The 20,035-nt window shown below is 42.7% G+C and overlaps 1 protein-coding gene across 6 annotated transcripts in view; it reads left to right on the forward strand.

The window, feature by feature from the left end:
- The window catches only part of vwa3a (von Willebrand factor A domain containing 3A), a 40,316-nt gene extending 21,229 nt beyond the window's left edge, over positions 1-19,087 (forward strand). For 4 of the 6 annotated variants that reach the window (XM_072559766.1, XM_072559764.1, XM_072559768.1 and 1 more), the window contains 14 exons: positions 817-1,012; positions 2,472-2,542; positions 3,099-3,257; positions 4,162-4,252; positions 5,188-5,298; positions 5,795-5,892; positions 7,260-7,412; positions 9,003-9,111; positions 9,941-10,085; positions 11,463-11,607; positions 13,482-13,633; positions 16,211-16,337; positions 17,684-17,781; positions 18,196-19,087. In XM_072559766.1, the coding sequence (XP_072415867.1) occupies positions 817-1,012; positions 2,472-2,542; positions 3,099-3,257; positions 4,162-4,252; positions 5,188-5,298; positions 5,795-5,892; positions 7,260-7,412; positions 9,003-9,111; positions 9,941-10,085; positions 11,463-11,607; positions 13,482-13,633; positions 16,211-16,337; positions 17,684-17,781; positions 18,196-18,250 (1,710 nt within the window). In that variant the 3' untranslated portion in view covers positions 18,251-19,087. The remainder of the gene's footprint in view (positions 1-816; positions 1,013-2,471; positions 2,543-3,098; positions 3,258-4,161; positions 4,253-5,187; positions 5,299-5,794; positions 5,893-7,259; positions 7,413-9,002; positions 9,112-9,940; positions 10,086-11,462; positions 11,608-13,481; positions 13,634-16,210; positions 16,338-17,683; positions 17,782-18,195) is intronic. The other 2 variants (XM_072559767.1, XM_072559769.1) reach the window with 2 other exon arrangements.
- Positions 19,088-20,035: the final 948 nt, after the last annotated feature.

Below are 20,035 nucleotides of genomic sequence, written 5' to 3' on the forward strand. Positions count from 1 at the left end.
ATAAATCAGTGTTGTGCCGGTTCTTATAGGGGGTTGGAGCTGAATTTAATGATGTGGAATGTATAATCTTCGGGGGTACTGCTAACATACAGACATGACCTTCCTTGGCCTCCTCCATTGCCACAATGAACCAAACCGCAAACTGGACGAACAGCACCTCATCTTCTGCCAAAGAAGCCTACAGCCCGGAGGACTCAACATTGAGTTCCCCAATTTCAAATAACCTCTATTCCCATTCCCTGACCCTTTTCCCAGCCCCTTCCCCCTTCCTTCCATTCCTCTCATTGACCCTTCCTTACAGCCACCTACCGGATTCATTCCTCCTATCAACCAACCAGGTCGTATCGTCTACCTGTCTTCACCTATCCCCACTTCACCACCATGTTCCTGCCACCCCCCTTATCTGCAGACCCCCTTACGCCCACCCCCTGGCCTGAAGAAGAGTTATACCTGAATCGCTGGTTTCTCCCCCTCCTGATGCTGCCTAGCTTGGTGTGTTCTTCCAGCTTCCTGCTTGTCTAGCTAATATACAGATGTCCTTTTCTTTTTTTTACTTCAAGTTTACTTTTGTGTTGCAATTTTATGGTTAGCTCCCAAGACTCCTCAAAGTGCTTCACTTTGAAGGGATGGATGTTTTGAAGTTTGGTTACCGTTGTAAAGTAGCCTATTAGTCTATGGAGTGAATGTATGTTAGACTGCTGCATGTCACCGCAGTCAGTGCTGTGACTGTTCTGTTACCTCTAGGCAGTGTGTTTCTTGCTGCTTGGGTGTGAGTGCCTCATTCTAAAGCTGGCGTTTCCCCATGTTATGCCTCAGGACAGGATCTGTTCTTACGTTGCTGAAATCTGTGGAGGTCGTGACCTGCACCTTCACGTCTGCCTTTTCAGTATCAGTGACGATGGACTGAGTGGGACAGTCCCTGCACGTTATGCCTCTCCAGGAGAGACAGCGTGTGCACTGCAGGAGCTGGCTCGTTCAGGTCGGGGGAGGTTCCACTGGTTTCAGGAAACAGGTCAGTGAGAAACTCTATTTTCAGCCAGTATGGAGCTCACAGTCCGCTGTCTATAACTCAGCCCAGCTTCTCAAGTGAGACAGAGCTTTAAACTAGGGCCATTCAACACCAGACCATTTCCTCATTCATTCCTGGGCTCTGGGCATCACTGACAAAGCCCGGATCTATTGCCCCATTTTCAACCGCATTCTGCCAATTCAAAGGGCAGTTAGGAATTTATGGTTAATGGCAGATTTCCATCCCTAAAACCAAAGTGAAATAGTTGCATTTTTCTGGCAATCTGATGGATTTATGGTTACTTTCACCAATCCTAGGTTTGTATTCCTAATTGGATTCAAATTCCCAAATTGTAACAGCAGGATTCAAACTCATTCTGTGCATTATTAATCCAAAAATGTACTCCACGTGATAATCAATTACTATTCTACTCTATGACGCTGTTATCACTCACAGTGACAAAACAATACAGGATATATAACAAAAGAGCTGCAGATGCTGGAAATCGGAACCAAAAACAGAGAATGCAGGAGAAACTCAATAGGTCTGGCAGCATCTGTGGAGAGAGAAAGTGGAGTTTGGGTCTAGCAACAGAAAAGCCACTGGATCCAAAAGGTTAATTCTGCTTCTCACAGATGCTGCCAGACCTGCTGAGTTTCTCTAGCAATTTCTGTTTTGTCACAGGAAAGTACAGACTGTTTTGTTCCACTGCAGAAATCACAAATGTAGTGTAATCGAGTGCAGACTTTTGCGCAGTCACTGAAAGACTATTTCCGACTAGACTGGTAATCTAGCCCTAGATTCATCATTGTCCCAGTGGCCTATTTCAAGCACGCTGAGACTGCTCCCCCCGATAGTAATTAGTGAGATGCGCAGACAGGTGGAAGATGCAGTTTAATGTGTAAGGTCATATATTGTGGGTGAACTACTGGTGTTGATGGAAAATTAGGTGGAACCTTTGCTGTGGGGCACCAGCAGATCTTAGGTTTGAATCCCAATCTATCTTGTGCCATTTAATCCTCAGCTGGAGCTGTGGTTGCAGGGGCCCATTGGTTAACGGCCTCTTTATGAGAAAGAGTGAGGTAGGTGGGAAATAGGGCAGGGTTTCTGGTTTTAATAATGCTGCTAGGTAAGGATATGGATGATTGACATTAGATGAGAATGGGCTCAGACTTAGCTGTGATAATTCCCAGTGGAATTAAATAGATGGCTTGTGGTCAGTGTTCAGACTGGCACTCAAAGCCTGCTCTCTACATTTGAGCTGCAAGAATACAGAGTCCAGCTGCACACTTCATTGACTCTTGACTTTCCAGCATCTGCAGCCCTCACTATCTTCAAGCCCCAAGAATATAACCCAGCTCGAATCGGTGTCTTCAGGAGAGGATGGGAGACAACTGCATTAAGTGGCTGAATGTTTTCCTATTAATGTGTAAATTGTTTGATTTTCTGGATTTTGTTTAAGGTATTATAGAGAGTGATGACATTCACCTTATACTGGCTGAAATTGAGAAAGCTGCCAACTACTCTCAGAAGGTGTGTGGAATAATGTGAACCATTTAAATCATTGATATTAGATTAAAATTCCTGATACCTGCTCAGTTAATATTCACATGGGAGCGAAACATCTCCCTTTATTGGATTGTATGATTTTCTGTTTAAATTAGTAGATTTGATTAAAATGATGCCATCATGGCCATACATACATTTCTATCTGTGTATTCTCCTCCATGCCTACAATCCTTCAACCTCTCGGCAGTCCTCCAGCCCTGGTCTCTTCCATGTTCCTTCTTTGCTTTACCCTATGATTGGTGCTCATGGGTGGCTATACTTTCAGTTGCCTGGACACCAAGCTCCCTAAACCTCTCCATCTATCACTTTGTTTAAGACTCTGCTTCCTTCTGATGTTAATATCTCCTTGTGTAGCTCAGTACCAAGGTGTTGTTTGATTGCCCTCCAATGAAGCACCTTGGGGCGTTTTATCATGTTAAAGGCACTATGTAAACGTGAGTTGTTGTTATCCCCATACTGTGGTCTCTGTCAGGTGACACTGATATAATGAGTTTGAAGGGTGACTTGCCTCCTTGTACAGTGTGCCGTGCTGGTCGAATCTTTAAGGAAACGCTCCATGAAGCAGTCTGGAACACTGCCAGGTGCTGGGGACGGTTTAAAAATGTTGGTGAAAAGGGAGAATCGCTGCCCTCAAAAGCTGCTCACTCCAAAACCCAAGGCACTGAGCCTGGCCCGAGAGGTAAGAATATTCCGTAAATAACTGACTCGGAATTTCAAAAAGGAAGTGTAAGAAGGGCTGTGTGCCCATTCACACCACTCCATCCAGCATAACTGGGCTAACCACTGGATCACCTCAGAAACCATAACATCACCTGACAGGGAAAGAAGTATCTGTCCCGTGTGTCTTTGATGGTAGAGTATAGAAGGAGCTTTACACTGTATCTGACCCTGTATCTGTCCTCAATGTCTTTGATGCAGAGTAGAGATAGCTTTACACGATCTGACCCTGTATCTGCCCTGTGTGTCTTTGATGTATACTATAGAAGGAGCTTTACATTGTATCTGACCCTGTATCTGTCCTATGTGTTTGATGATGTGGAGTAGAGGACCTTTACTCAGTTCGTAACCCTGTGCTGTACCTACCTTGCATGTTTGATGATTAGAGTAGAGAGCACTTTATTCTGTATCTAACCCATGTCATTCCTGTCCTGAGTATATTTGACCGTACAGAGTAGAGAGAGTTTTATTTTGCGTCTAACTTGTGTACAAATTTTATTCCAAACAGGTTATGCAGAATTTAGATACATTTTATATTTCTTTGGAACCAAACAATGCAACCAGGTGATACCAGGTGATATGACAGAGTGAGCTGGTTTGTTGGGGTTGCTGGGTCACTCAGTATGTGGGAGAGTAAGCAACACTTGAGAGGAATGCTGGAACATAGTTCAAATCCCTGCAGCATAATGTAGGTAATTCTCAAAGAGGTCATCTCTCTGTTCCTCTGACTGGACCAGTAACCCCTCAGAGTTGGTGAAACAGTTCCATCCATGTGCTTGGTGTCTGCACAAATCTCAACAATTAAAATATGAACCACTGAGGAGAGAAAGGTGAGAGTTAACCTGTGATTTCTGTGATTCCATTAGCAAGCCACAGGGGGAAGCGGTGAAGAAAGCAGCTCAGCTGTCAGAGCCCTGACCTGGTGTCCACACAGTGCGAAAGCTGCCCTCCCTCCAGGTATGTGAATGGACAAGCCGCCCGCTGTGTAGTGATTCAAAGCTGTGGGTGATGAGAAAACCTGTTGGTGAATTTTGGTACATGTAGGGCCCACGTCCTGTCATTTCACCAGGGGCAGGAGGATTATCTCACGGGCATGTTAGGTAAAGAGAATCTCTCAGTCTACAAAAGCTGAAAAGGCTTAAATTGCACTCGTTCAGCCAGCGGGTTAGAGTGAAATTATCCCCATTGTTTCCAAAGCCCCCATGTCCTCACACCCTTGTTACTGTCATCAGAAACCCCTGCCCCTTCTCCTGTTCCCTGTCTCACTGATCCCTTGTCCACAAAGTGCCTGCTGTGCCATCACCTGCTCCCTGACCCAAACACCCTCTCCTGCTCCCTGACCCCCCACCCCCTCTCCTGCTCCCTGACCCCCACACCCTCTCCTGCTCCTTGAACAGACATGTTCTTTGATTTATTTCCTCGTTCCTTGAGCTCCTGATCTCTCTGTCACTGATGCTGGGGACATTTTGTTTCTGCCTGAATCTGTTTTTCATTTGCGGATAACCTTTGTCATCCATTTTACCTGTAATCATTCTTGAGTTGAAGATTTTGCTGGTGAAGTCAGCACTTTTTGCCCATCCCTAATTGCCCTTGGTTTACCCAACCATTCAGAGGTTAGTTAGAATCACACATTGTATGGAAGGCAGATTTCCTTCTCTGAATGGGTTTTTACTATAATCAGTGATAATTGTCGTGCTCTCCAACTTTATATTCCAGATTTTACTAATTGAAGTTAACTAAGCTACTGTGGTGCATTAGCCGAGGCCTCTGGATTACTCATCCTATGGTGTTACAACTAGACAACCATCTCCTCTGAATTTATTCAAGACCTTCTCAGATTGAGAAGGGAAAACAAGCATGCATTAATAATATTTGTAAAATGTTTGTTCCAGCTCATCCCAATAAGAAGTGGATTCACTCCTCTGTGGAAAATCGCACTAAGCCGCACAAAACAGCAAAGGTTTCAAAGTTGATGTTTTACACAGAGGACAGGAATAAGGTCGGTGAGTTCACCATTGTGCATTGTCAAGCCTGTGTGGTGCAGAACAGACCTGATTCCAGCCCCAGAATAATCGTGTCTCAGTGGCTCAATGTCGCCTCTGGATCAAAAAAACTCAAGCCCCACTTCAGATTGCTGATGTGGTGGCTGTCTCGGAGTTAGATTTCAAGCGGGTTAGTCTCCCAGGGGCATAGAAACTGTGTGTGCTGCTGCCTACTGCCTGAGATAGTGTAGAGATTCAATAAAGACTCACAGCACAAAGAGAGACCATTCAGCTCATTGTGTCTGCACTGTTTCTTTGAAAGAGCTATACAATTAGTCTCACTCCACCCTCTTTCATTCCTCATTGTCTGCACAATTCTGCTTTAAAATGCTCCATAAATCTGCATCTTGAAGGTGCTACATATTTAGCATTTTGTGACTGATTAATGCTGAAGATAATTCTCTAGTTTGTACACTAAGCTTTGGGTACTGAGAGTTGTTTCTATTGCTGTTGGAAGGCGCAGTCTATCAGAAATATCCGAAGATGAAGAATATGAGGAAGACCATTCCCTTTGTATACTTGCCAAAAGAAGAGGAGATTTGTTCAACTTCAGCGGTATGCTGTATTTGTCCCACAGAGCTGGGATTTTGCTTGTAGAGTTTCTCAGATGTGCAGCTTTTTTATCACAGATTTTTTTTTTAGAGATTAATTTTTAGGATGTTTGCATCACTAGCAAGCTTGGCCTTTATCACACAGAAGGCCTTCTTCTCCAACGTTAACGTTATTGAGGACTAAACAATAAACTGAAAGAATTACGGAGGCTGGAAATTAGAAACAAAAACAGAAATTGCTACAAAATGTCAGCAGGCCTGGCAGCATCTGTGGAGAGAAATCAGAGTTAACATTTTGAGACCAGTGAACCTTCCTCAGAATCTGTTCAGGACCAGGGTTCTGAAAAAGGGTCACTGGACTCAAAACGTTAACTCTGATTTCTCTCACAGCTGCTGCCAGATACTCGCTGAGTTTTTCCAACAGCTTCTGTTTTTCATTTTTAATGCTGTTGAATGCTCAAAGAATTGTTATGTGATGGTGTAGAACTGGAATTATGTACAGGATCAGACCATGTAAGGGTGGCAGCTCTCCTTCCTCAATGAACCTCAATGAACCCGTCGGATTTCTGTACCAACCTGCTGATTTTTGTTTTCTCTCTGAGACTAGCTCTTTTAATTCCAGGTTTCATTTTTAAGCTGAATTCAGATTCTCAAGCTGCTATTCATAAATGCAATCAGCAAACTCTCAAAGCCCATTTTACAACAGAGCTACAGACTAAGTCTATCCAAGATCACCACCCCCATCCCCTGGCAGCAGCTAGAGAAAAGCCCCACTCTCCAGTCCAGGAGCTTCCATGTCCAACCCTGTCCGAGTGCTCAGTCACCACAACAATAATGTCAGATGTTCAGGCTTGACCTGACCGGTTGAATTTGATTATTTGATCAAATTGAAATTTTCTTCATCCTGATTCCTGTTCATTGTCTTGCTGCTCAGACATCTCCTTCCACCCCCCACCCCCCCTTTTAAGGAGATGGGATGAGAACAGATATTGAAGTTCTCAAACAGCCAACTAACCCTCTGATTCCCAAAATTTGGCTCTTCATTGGAAGGATTGCCACTGGCTGTGGAACTGTATCCTGGTTAAAGTTAGAAATGTATGGGGGAAGGTCATTCACTGGTTAAAGAATGCCCTTCTTCATAAACAAGCACTTTCTCTGTGGTATCTGATTTTATTTCGATAGCCTCACATGTTTTGATACCTTTGTTCCTTTCGCTGACACAATGTCCCGACCAGTAATGATTTTTTTAAAATCCTGACAGTGGCTCTAGTGTTTTGTAGTTTCAGGAGAAGGAAGTAGGGAAGGGAGTTTTGAGCAATAATTCTCTCCGAAACATTGTTCTCATAGACTTATTGCTCTATTTATTTAAAGTGGTTGCAGAAGTTCAGTATTAAGAAGCTGGGATTGGATCTGCACAAACTCATCTCGGGCCTGGACTGCGTGCACACGAAGCAACTTGTGAGGAGCATACGCAAAAGAGTCTCCGCAAAGTATTGTGCAACCTTCCCCAGTGTGGAAATCAATGTATGTTCCAGCCAAAAGGCTGAATCAGCCTGTCTTCTTTCAGTCAATTGTCATGATATAAATTATTGCTATCTTATTTTCTGTTGTCATGTGCAGTTCAGTCTATGACCTGGAGGAAAATCACAGTAGCAATCATAGTAGTTCATTGTCAACCGTGACTCAGTGGCTAGAACTTTTACATTTGAGTAAGGAGGTTATGTTCAAGATCCACTTGAGCACTTGATCCTGGGTGGCACTCCCAGTCCAATACTGAGGGAGTGCTGCAATACTGGGGCTGCCTTCTTATATTAACACAGCAACTTCCCTCTCAGCTGGACATGAATGATTCCACTGCATTTTTCCAAGCATTTCATACTATATCCTGAGAACAACATTTATCTTTCAACCAACACTCAAGGGTGAATATTGTGTCATTTTTACATTTCGTTGTTGGATGTTTCCCTTTGGAGGTTGGCCATAGATGAGGATTATCAGCTCAGCCATGATGTCATCGAATGGTCTGTATGGACGACTTCTGCTCCTACATATTATGGTCTTATATTTTCTACATTACAACAGTGATGACATTTGATTGGCTATAAAGTACTTTTAACATCCTGAGGGTGTGGAAGGTGTTATCTCAATGACAGAATTTCCAATCAGCTCTTGCAGTCAACATGTCATATGCCCTTTTGAACAGGGGACTAAAGGGTAGTTGATAATACTAGTGAGGTCTTACACTAGGGAGAGCGTCCTGGTCTTACTAAGTGTCCTGGTCTTACACAAGGGAAAGTGCCCTGGTCTTACATGAGGGTAAGTGTCTTGATTTTATACAGGAAAACTAAATGGAAAAAGAATAATTCGTCAACATTTCCCAAGATTACAAGTTCCAAATGTTAAAAGTAATTGGAAATTCCTGAAGGAGTTTATATGTTCTTTTAAGTTCTCCAACTTATGCCAGTGGTGTTTGACTCAGTTCTGAATGAGAATGTTGTGGGTTAAATCCCAGAAACTTTGGGCGAACATTTTAGCGCAGCGTGACGGGAGTGCAGCATTGCCCTGCACTTTGTGTGAGATGTTAACTGTGAACACCCTCCTACCATAACACTGATGGTAAAGATGCCACATTACAATGGAAGGGTGGACCTGTAACTATATTTTTATTCATGTATATCTTTATATTGAAGATATACTGAAATACTGTCTAAACTGATTGTATTTGTTGTAATAGGAAATTATAATAGAAGAAGTTAGAAATATAGAAAGAAGAGGAGGCCATTTAGCTCCTCATGCTAATCAGATTCTGTCTAATTGTACATTAACATCAGATCCTGTCAAATTGTAAATTAATTCCATCTGACCAGCTTGACCCCTTGACCACTGGAAAAAAGAGCAGGAGGTTCTCTTGTTCTTCTTGGCTAGCATGTGTCCCTCAGCTGGTGCATTTCTCTCATTGCTGATTATGGGTTGTCTTCACAAGAAGACCTGCCTGACCCAAGAAATGACTGGATGTAAAGAAACTTTGAAATGCTTCAATGTGATCAGGAACACCGATTGATTAGGATTTAATGTTTGATGGTTGAGTCACTGGTATCATGGTTTCTGTTCTAGGGTGTGATGAAGCATCTACACTTACAGCTTCATGAGCTGGAAGAATACATTGAACAAATCGAACGGACTCTGAGTCGATATCTGCAGCGATTACAGTGGCTGCTATCAGGTGGGGACTGTAAGTTAAATTCAGTCCTTTCTCCCTCACACTCCGAGACTGTAAGGACACGGTCACATGAAAGCAACAACAACTTGCATCTTTTTAATCATCTTTAAGTTAGGAAAACATTGTCAGCATCAGTCAAACATAATTTGATGTGGAGCCAAATGAGATCTTGAGATAAGTGACACCCCAAGGAAGTTTAACGGATTTGCAAGCTGGAGCGCTTTAGGGAGAGAGGTCCTGAGCTTACAGTCATGGTAACTGAAGGTACCATCGCCAAAGGTAGGGTAAAAGGAGGGAGATGTGCACAAGCCACCAAAATTGAATGAACACTGAGGTCTCAGAGGATTGCAGGGTTCAAGTAGGAGATGTCAGGAACAGTGTGCAGGGGTGCTTTAAACACACTTACAATATCTTTAAATTTGAGGCCACTGTGTGTCAGTGATTGCTGGGTAATGGGTTCCAACTGAAAGCATTTCTGTGATTATTACATGGAGTGGTTTTGGCCAAGAGTAGGAAACTGATTTCATATAAAAACAAAATGTTGCCGATGCTGGAGATCTGAAAGTAAAACAATGAATGCTGGAGAAACTCAGCAGATTTAGCAGCATCTGTGGAGAGAAACAGAGTTAATATGTCAAATCTAGTATGACTTCTTCAGAGTAGTAGAGTGCTAAAGACAGGTCATACTGGACTCAAAACATTAATTGTTTTGTTCTCCACAGATGCTGCTCGACCAGCTTCCTGTGTTTGTGTAACATTGCAGTCCTGTGGATATTCTGCTCTGTGATTGTCTGTCTGTGTTGATGTTTCATCTTTAAATATCCTGATGTAGGAAGCAGATGTCTGTTTGGAACAATCTTGGAGAAGAGAGTCTGTATTTTGCTGGATACCTCGGGCTCCACCAGCCCTTACCTGCCAGCCCTGAAAAAGGAGCTCACTTCACTGATCTGGGAACAGCTCAGCAAGGACAGCCACAGGTAAGCTGGAGGGGAAAGGAAGCTATAGTGGGATCTGTATGAACTGCTATCCCTATCTCTCAGCCCTATAGGATACATTGCACTGATTCCTTTATCACTTGTACTTGTTGCTGAAGGATAATGCACCGAGAGGCCTAGTTTCTACTGATGATTCACAAGCATAAGTACTTCAACTTGGTCCTTTTTAACTCCCTCAATATTTCTTACTTTGCCATTTTTGGCCATTTCTCTGCAGAATATATTTTGGGGTTGGGAGGAAAATTAAGTTATTCCTGTGGGTTAGATCTTGAATGTGGTGAATTCTCGCATATTGACTAAGACCACATTGGAGAACAAATATTCAACCCAACAAAGACAGAAAGTGCTCTGGAGAAACTCAACAGGTCTGGCAGCATCTGTGCAGAGAAAAACAGAGTATTTCAAATTTAGTGACCCTTCCTCAGAGCCTATACTGACAGGTCACTGAACATGAAATATTACATCTATTTCTCTCGTTATACACGTTGCCAGACGTACTGAGTTTTTCTAGCTCTGTTAGTCTTTGTTTCACACTTTCAGCATCGACATTTCTTTGTTTTAACTGAGTATTCAACCCAACTTTGATCCTCTTCCCTGTGATAAATGGAACACATGGAGTCATAGAACCTTGCAGCACACAGGGTGACCATTTGGTCCACTATGCTAGTGTTGGCTCTTTCATGGATGCATCCAATTAATCTCACTCCTCTACTCTTTCTTCTGCGAATGTTCCACTTTGAAAATTTGTCAAATTCCCTTTTGAAAGTAACTGTTGAATTTGCTTCCACTGCCCTTTAAGGCAGAATATCCCAAATCACAATAATTCCCTGCAAAATATATTTTCCTCATTGTCTCTAGTTCATTTGCCATGTTTCGGAGATCTGCATTATTTGGTTGTCCAACTTTATGCCACTGGAAACAATTTGTCCTTAATTATTCAATCAAAATCCCTCATTAGGAATACCACAATGAAACTGCCCCTTAATCTTCCCAGCCTGATGAGGACATTCCCAGCTTCTCCATCACCCTTGGTACCCTCACTCCAGTAGGTCTCCTCTGCACAGTCTTCAAGACTGTCCAAAAATGCAATGCTCAGAATTGAACACAAGCTGTTGTTTGATAAAGGTTTCCATGACTTTCTTCCTATTGTACTTATCGCTTCTCTTTATAAGCCTGTGGATCCCGTTTTTTTTTAATACCCTTCCCAGCTTGTCCTTCCACACGTTGTATTATAGAGCACCGAACAGCCCAACATTGGAATAAAAAGATATAAAATTACTGGTAACATGTGGAGAGAGAGAAGCAGAGTTTGCAATTCACTGGCCTTGTCACTATAATTCCATCGTGTTTTTGTCGCAGCTTTAACCTGCTGTGTTTTGCTGAGCGGGTCGACACTTGGCAGGAATCTCTGGTGGAGGCTACAGATGAGACATGTCATGACGCTGTTCAGTGGGCCTCAGGAACCATTGCCCATGGAAACACTTGCACCCTGGAGGCCTTACAGGTCAGCTTTCCTTTTACAAAGGTTTGGTTTAGCCCTTTCCATCACAAAACCCACATATGTTGGGGCTGTTGATGCCAATTTTGAAGCGCAAAGATTATGTTTGAATGTTTGCTGAGTCTATTTAGTTTGCAGCAGTGTAGATGTAGAGGTTTGTCATATAATTAACCAGCTGATTAAAAGAGATGATTCTAGTTTAACAGATCGAGGATGACTGTGAGGCATGGGATTAAACCAGGTCAGAATAAGAATGGATTGGGAATTAGGAGATTCCTCTGTTCCCAGAGATGAGTGTCCCTGTGTGACCAACTGGTGTGCTGGACTCTGACCGTCTGCCACTGGGGCTGAGATCGCTTCATATGGCAAGGAGCGAAAGAGGTTTTCCAGATGTTTTTTTTCGTATCAAGTTTACATTTCCTGTCTGTTTTTGCCTGAATGGTAACCTGTAGTGGTGAACAGGTGGGGGTGGTGGGTGGTTACTGGGGGAGGGGGATTCTGGTGAGGGCTGTATAAGAGCGTGTCACAGCATTTTTTTAACCCTGCTCTGGCAGGTTTGATGGAACTGCTGGTTTTCCATACACCCCATTGTCTCCTCTGTTCTTATGTCTTTGTAACTGGGATGTTTGTGAGGTTTTACTCTTGGGTTGGCAGCTTTGCAAGGATAGTGATACCAATATGTAGGCAGTATCTTTAAGGCCTTTCGCAATCTGAGTTTAAGCTGGCACAGGAGCCAGCTGGTCACCTGGACTTGACTAATCCCAATGTGTTCTCCCTTTACAACCTGAAAATGGAAATGTCAAAGGTGCATGATCAACACTGAAATCTTGTTGACATAATCCTTGGTTTTGTTGTGTAGATTTCTCTTTCTTTAACCGAATTGCAAAAACAACAGCTAGTTTTATTCACATTGCGCCACTGAAATAGTTAAACACCCCAGGTTTCTTCACAGGACTTGTTAACTAACTTTGCCGCCAAAGCAGATAAAGCAATATTAGGACTTCTGACCAGAAGCTTCGGTCTTGAGGTGGGGAGAGAAGTGAGCAGGTTTGTTGAGGGGAACTGAGATCCTGGCAGCTGGAGTTACAATCACCAATGTTGGAGTAATGAAAACCCAGGAAGTGTCAGAGTTATAGAAACAAACAGAGATGCACTCAGAGGGCAGAGTGATAGAGAAGATTCAGAGCTATCAGAGCAAGGCCGTGGTGGGATTTGAAAAATGGAATGAGAATTTTAAAACTGACCTGTTAACAGATCAGAAGTCAGTGTAACATGTCAGTAAGCACAGGGCAGAAGGGATTTTTGTTTAGATTAGATTGCATTCCCTACAGTGTGGAAACAGGTCCTTCGGCCCAACAGTCCACACCAACCCACCAAAGAGTAACCCACCCAGACTCATTTACCCCTGACTAAAGCACCTAACACTACAGGAAATCTAGCATGATCAATCCACCTAACCTGCATATCTTTGGTCTGTGGGAGGAAACCAGAGCAAACCCACGCAGACACAGGGAGAATGCAAACTCCACACAGACAGTCGCCCGAGGCTGGAATGGAACCTGGGTCCCTGGCACTATGAGGCAGCCATGCTAGCCAATGGGCCACCGTGCCGCCCAGAGTTAGGATGGGGGCAGCAGAAAGTAGTAGGCCAGCCACGAGCGTGTTTGAATTGTTGAAACTGGCTGAAAAACTAGAGCGTGGATGAAGGTTTCATTCACCTTATGCCTAAATGCAGTCATCCCCTATGTCATTGCTTTGGAGGCTGATCTTTTAACAACCTCTTGGTAGGAAGTGCGCCTGCTTTCCTTGTGCTGATCCTGCCTATCATTACTATAAGTATTTCTACAAAATATTTCTCAAAGTTCTTTATTATTCTATAGAGGGCCTTTCAGTTTCTGGATGTGCAAGGGATATACCTGCTGACTGATGGAAAGCCAGACACCAGCTGTAGTCTCATCTTGAAGGAAACTCAACAAATGAACAAGGGCCGAGGTGTCAAAATTCACACTATTTCCTTCAATTGTATGGACAAGTGAGTCTCTGAATTGACTGACCACCCTGAGATGTGACCCTATGCTCTGCTGTGGAATGGTATTGCCTGAACCTTGATGGAGGTTTATAAAATCATAAGGGGCATGGATAAATAGACAAGGTCTTTTCTCTGGGGTGGGGGAGTTCAGAACTAGAGGGCATAAGTTTAGGGTGAGAGGGGAAAAATTTAAAAGGGACCCAAGGGTCAACCTTTTCTCACAGAGGGTGTTGCACGTAGGGAATGAGCTGCCAGAGGAAGTGGTTGAGGCTGGTACAATTACAACATTTAAAGGGCATCTGGATGGGTATATGAATAGGAAGGGTTTAGAGGGATAAGCGCCAAGTGATGGCAAATGGGACTAGATTGGGCTAGGATGACTGGTTGGCATGGACGAGTTGGACTAAACAATCTATTTCTGTGCTGTACATCTCTGTGTTTGTAAAGACTCTCTAAGTGATATTTAAAGTGTGGTAGTCTTATCATAGAGCATAGATAAAAGTTATTTGACTTCTTTAGTCCAAAGGTGTGTAGGTTAGGTGGATTGGTCATGGGGAATTTACAGGGATAGGGTAGTGGGGATGGGTCTGGGTGAGATGTTCTTCGGAGGGTCGGTGTGAACGTGATGGACCAAATGGCCTGTTTCTACAGTGTAGGGATTCTATGATTCTACATGTTTTTTCTAACTCTTTGAATGAGCTATTAAATTAGTTCCTCTTTCCCCATTGTCCTGTGAATGTTTGTTTTCTTTACAGGTAAATATCCAACTTGCACATGATTATTGAAATAGACAGTGAAGGAAAGTTTACTGGGGTGTCAAGATAACTGTAAAAGCAAACTTCCATTTCAGATTTTGACCTGATTCAGATCTGTCTCCACCAGTTCTCCTAATTCTTATCTTAGCCTTTACTGTAGTCCCACCTGTCCATGCCAACCAGATATCCCAACCCAATAAGGTGCCCACTTGCAGCTGTGCTCTACCATACAGTGTCAGATTTATTAAAGCACCTTGTCCTGGCTTTATACTGCTGAGTGTGGGGACTAACCTGAGCTTTTACCCATATATTTAGTACAGTTAGTAAACAGCCCATTTGCAATTTCTAGACTGTAGGCATTCCCCATAGTTGTGGTCGAGTCTCTGCTCTGATGATTGTGGTCACCTTTCTAGATTTTTTTGTTGAAACTCATGTTATTGGTTTAATTTCATTGGGTTTGACGGGTTTGTAAACTGGTGCGTTGAGTGACAACTCTCATCTGTCTGATTATTGTCCTCCCTCAGCTGTCATTACAGCATGTATCCATGCAAAGTCTTGAACTTCTTTGCTCTGTGGCTATCCCCATTTCAAACAAACATCCTTTTGGGTTGTTTCTAAATTCCCCCACTGTCCATCCCCGTCCTGTCTGATTTTCCATCCTCCACTCAAATACCTGACTGATTCCCCACTCTACCTATCGGACCCCACACCTCTCCAAATCCCACACTGGGTTACTGGAGCTATTGAGCTGCAGAAGCAAAAAGGTGCACTTTAATTTGACAAATTGCCTCTATGAAATCTCTGCCGGTCAGGCAACATTTGAGGTGCAGGAGGATCGATGTTTCGGGCATAAGTCCTTCAACAGGAATGAGGTTTATGCCCGAAACGTCAATTCTCCTGCTCCTCAGATGCTGCCTGACCGGCTGTGCTTTTCCAGCACCACACTCTTCAACTCTGATCTCCAGCATCTGCAGTCCTCACTTTCTCCTCTATCAAATCTCTGCAAGGTTTAGTTTTATATGTAATTGAATGTGCTGCTCTTCCTAAACAAACTGAGAGATTAGATAACGGCTCCATAAATAAAGCAGTATAAATAATAAACCGTAAAATTGACATTAGAATATTAAAAACATCTTGAGCTTATGCACACTGAGTAAAATAATTGTTCTGAAAGTATTAAGGTGTCAACAGACCTTGGGTAAAGCAAAATGGAATATCTTAGGATCTTGAAGGCGACAGATTTGTTATCTCAGGTCACCTCCTGGCCTTTGTAACAATATACATTTAATTGTGTAACTTGTCACTGATTGCTATCATGCAATGAATTGCATTTTGTTAAGATAAGAGACTCTTCTTGTTAACTACCAAGTACTTTTTTTTTCTGTACCTTGCAAAGTCAACCACATTTCTGTGGATCTGGAGTGTAATGGGGGCCAAACTGGGTAAGGTTTCCTTCCCCAAAAGATCAAACGAGATTCTTTTCCCAACAATCAGTGATAGTTTTCATGGTATCTATACTTTATAATTTCTTTACAACTCCCAGATTTGTTATGCGAATTTAAATTGCACCAGCTGATGTGGAACCCATGTTCCCAGAGCATTAGCCAGAATCGCTAGTCCAGTGATATCACCACCATGCTTTCATGTTCCCTTTAACAGGAAGCAAGATAAATCCATTCTTATTGGCTGAACATTTACTGCAGATCAGTGAAAAACTGTTGAGGAAAACTGCCTTCCAATCGCTTCCTGCTACTCCTGAGTCTGTATTAATTTTGAGAAGAGTTTTCTGTCTTTGACAATTATTTTCTGGTTCTCTTGTTGACAGCACAGCGAATGAATTCCTCAAGAAGTTAGCAGCACAGACTGGAGGCCGTTTCCACCGTTGCCATGGAGCTGTCGATGGACAGCTGGCAGCGCACAAAATGCTTGCAGGAGGGTTTTCAGATGAAGACGTATGTCACTGACATTTCTTTTAATTTATTTGCCGTAAACTAATTTCCACATTTATCAATGATTATTCATGCACACTGAGTGCTGACTGCAGTGATGTCAGCAAATGAGCTGAGGCAATGCTGCACTTTTAGCAGAGTCTAGCCATGCGGCAAACAAAGTCTTTGCAATCTACACCGATCAGAATTAAGAAATGAATTAAATTGAATTGAATTTATTGTCATGTGTACCAAGGCACAGTGAAAAGCTTTGTTTTGTGAGCAGATCACCATAGTTAAGTAGCGTAGTTAAATAAGTAATAGGTAAACAGCAAAAACAAAAACACGGGTACATGCAAATGTTAAGAGTTTGTGAGTCCATTCAGTACTCTAACAACAGTAGGGTAGAAACTGTTACGAACCAGGCTGGTGCTTATGTTCAGGTTTCTGTACCTTCTCCCTGATGGTAGAGATTGCCAGGGTGGGATGGATCTTTAAGAATGCTAGCAGCCTTTCCTTGACAGTGGGCCTGGTAGATGGATTCTATAGATGGGAGTTTGGCCTTTGTGATTGTCTGGGTTGAGTTCACCATTCTCTGTCAACAATCTTGAATGGTACCATTGCCATACCAGGAAGTGATACATCCAGACAGAATGCTCTCGATGGCGCACCTATAAAAGTTGGCAAGGGTATTCGCTTTCATGCCAAATTTCCTCAGCTGCCTGAGGAAGAAGAAATGTTGCTGGGCCTTTGTAACCAGTGCGTCCACCTGAACAGTCCAAGGAAGCTTGTTGTAGATGACCACTCCCAGGAGCTTGACACTCTCCACTCATTCCACTTCCTTCTAGTTAAGGGTTATTTCTCCAGTGTAACCCCGTGAGGGGTGAGTCGTCATTGTTGTCCGTAAAATCAATCCCAGCATTGTAACCTCCAGGCATCATTGGATCATTTCCCTGTCAATCATCTCCATTCTGCCTGGGACTTGTGCCAATACATCCATCCTTATTTACAATATTTATTGTAGCAATACTTTAGAAATGGATGCCCCCTTGCAGCGATTCACAATGTACTTGGTGTGATGTTTAGAAAACTTCTAGAATACTCAACGGCCTGGACAGAGTGGACATTGGGAAGATGTTTCCATTGGCAGAAAAGATCAAAGGTTACGGGGAGAAAGTGGGAAAATGGGGTTGAAAAACCTATCAGCCATGATCGAATGGCGGAGCAGACTCGATGGGCCGAATGGCCTAACGTCTGCTCCTTTGTTCTTATCATTTGGAAAGTAACCTGCTGTCAGATTCAAGGTGAGTATCACCACCAGAGATCTCAAGTGAATGTCTTGTTTTAAAAACTACATTTTCTGGTTGCAGAATCCTAATCTACCTGCATTTGAGGGTGATGATTTAAAGAGGCTTTCCAGAGAAATAAATAAAGCGAGACGATTCCTAACGCAGGCTAAATCCATCAGGTTGGTGCCCCTGGTTCTGACACCTATTATCTTCCATGCAGTTTGTGATTAACTCATTTTCAACAGACACTTACTTTTGGAAAAGCAAAAGAAAACAGATCGGACGGGCACTGGAACTTAAAGCCCAGCACGAGCAGGTGACAGGAAAACAGAATGAATTGAAATCGGTGTCTTCTAAGTTCCTTCACTCGACAAAGTAGTTTCTCTATGTAACCTATCAAATCTCTTTGTCATATTAAGTACTTTGATCAGTGCATTTTACAGGCAACCCCTTTTAAAATGGGAATAAAGATAAGAACAATGCAAATATGGGTCGGCCTGATTAACATCGTGACAATGCTATTGATGGACATGCTCTGTGTAACACTTCATAGTGCGTTGTAGTTGGTGTAATTCTCTTCTCATTTTCAACAGACATTTACTTTTGGAAAAGCAAATGAAACCAGATCGGACGGGCACTGGAACTTAAAGCCCAGCACGAGCAGGTGACAGGAAAACAGAATGAATTGAAGTCAGTGTCTTCTAAGTTCCTTCACTAAACAAAGTAGTTTCTCTATGTAACCTATCAAATCTCTTTGTCATATTAAGTACTTTGATTAGATCACCCCTCAACCATCTAAATACAAACCAGCTACGTAACCTCTCCTATCATTTAAGCCCTGGATAGCCGGTACCATTTTGGTGTTTCTGCTGTGTACCCCCTCCAAAACCAACATTTCTTTCATTCTCACTCAATTGCAGGTACATCCTCTGTCTGATACTAAGACAGCACTGCACTGTCGATGATATGGGTATTTAGATAAGCCCTTAAACTGAAGCCCCGTCTGCTTGTTAACATCAAAGGATTCCCGAATATAATTCAAAGAAAACTGGGAGAAATTTCCCAGTGCTCTAGCCAGCTTTCTTCCTTCAACCAACACTAGCTAATCAGATCGCTGATAACCTAATGTAGGATCTCACAGTGTGAAAAGCCGTGGCTCTGTAACAACAATCACTGTGCATCAATATCTCTCAAATATGATTCTTTCTTACATGAACCTCACATCTACTGTGACATGGAAGTAATTTCACAAGGCAATGCCAGGAAACAAGTATATCTGTAAGATTCACTCAGTAAGCTTCCAGCTCCACTTTCTGTGATTCCATGTTGTCTTTGAAAATGTTTTATTTCATTGTGACTATAATTTTGATGAATTATATGAATAGTTTATACTTGAGTTTTATAGATACCTTGTGTTCATTGATACCTCAATAAATGATTTGTAACTTTTGTAAATTGTATGAAAGATTAAAATGCACAATATGAATTCAGAGTGAATAAAAGATTTGTGCCTCTGTTTTGTTCAATAACCACATTCCAAATTCTTTGGTGTACCTCACATTCACTTGAATATCAGAGCAGGAGGTGAAAAGGAGTGGTTGGTGAAGCAGTTGGCAAAAAGCAAAATGTATGACCAGAAAGGAGGAAATTTTAGTGCAGGATGAAGCTGATAGGGTGGAAGGATCCACAGGGAGAGAGTTAGAGGGTCCACAGGAAAAGAGTCAGCAGGCAGTGGTGGCACTATTGAAAGAAGAGAGAGGTAGAGAGCAGTGTGGTGGCTCAGTGGTTAGCACTGCTGCCTCACAGCACTAGAGCCCTGGGTTCAACTCAGTCCATGTGGAGTTTGCACATTCTCACTGCGTCTACGTGTATTTACTCCAGGTGCTCTGGTTTGGCAGAGATGTGCAGGCTAGGTAGATTAGCATGCTAATTTACATGTAGTGGCCAGAGATGTGCAGGCTGGAACAGCAATGGGGAATGCAGAGTTATAGGGTAGGGGAGTGGGTCTAGGTGGAATGCTCTTCACAAGGTTGGTGTGGACTGAATGGCCTGCTTCCACACTATAGGGAGTGAGAGCAGATTGCTAAGGGAGAGGGTGAGTTGGCATAGACAATTGGACTCTTTGCTTCTCGAATTTTTCAACTCTGGTTTGATGTGTTCTTGGAGGTTTTATCATATAACATTCAACTGTCCTACCCTATTCCTCTATATTTGACAGGTGGAAAGTGAATAAATCACATTTCTTGGAGAAAATAACAAATAAAATAAAAGTATGAGAATGTTAATATAACAGTCAATGGACACTGGCAATTTTATACTAGTCACAGGAGCAGCAGTCTCTGTACAGCCAGAGGGAATAGAATGGCTAAATCTAGTACCATTATAATCTTCATCAATTCAAACACAAGGTGAAAGGGGGGTGATCAAACTGAA

Source organism: Chiloscyllium punctatum, chromosome 40 (genome assembly GCF_047496795.1).
Source record: "Chiloscyllium punctatum isolate Juve2018m chromosome 40, sChiPun1.3, whole genome shotgun sequence".
NCBI lineage: Eukaryota > Metazoa > Chordata > Chondrichthyes > Orectolobiformes > Hemiscylliidae > Chiloscyllium > Chiloscyllium punctatum.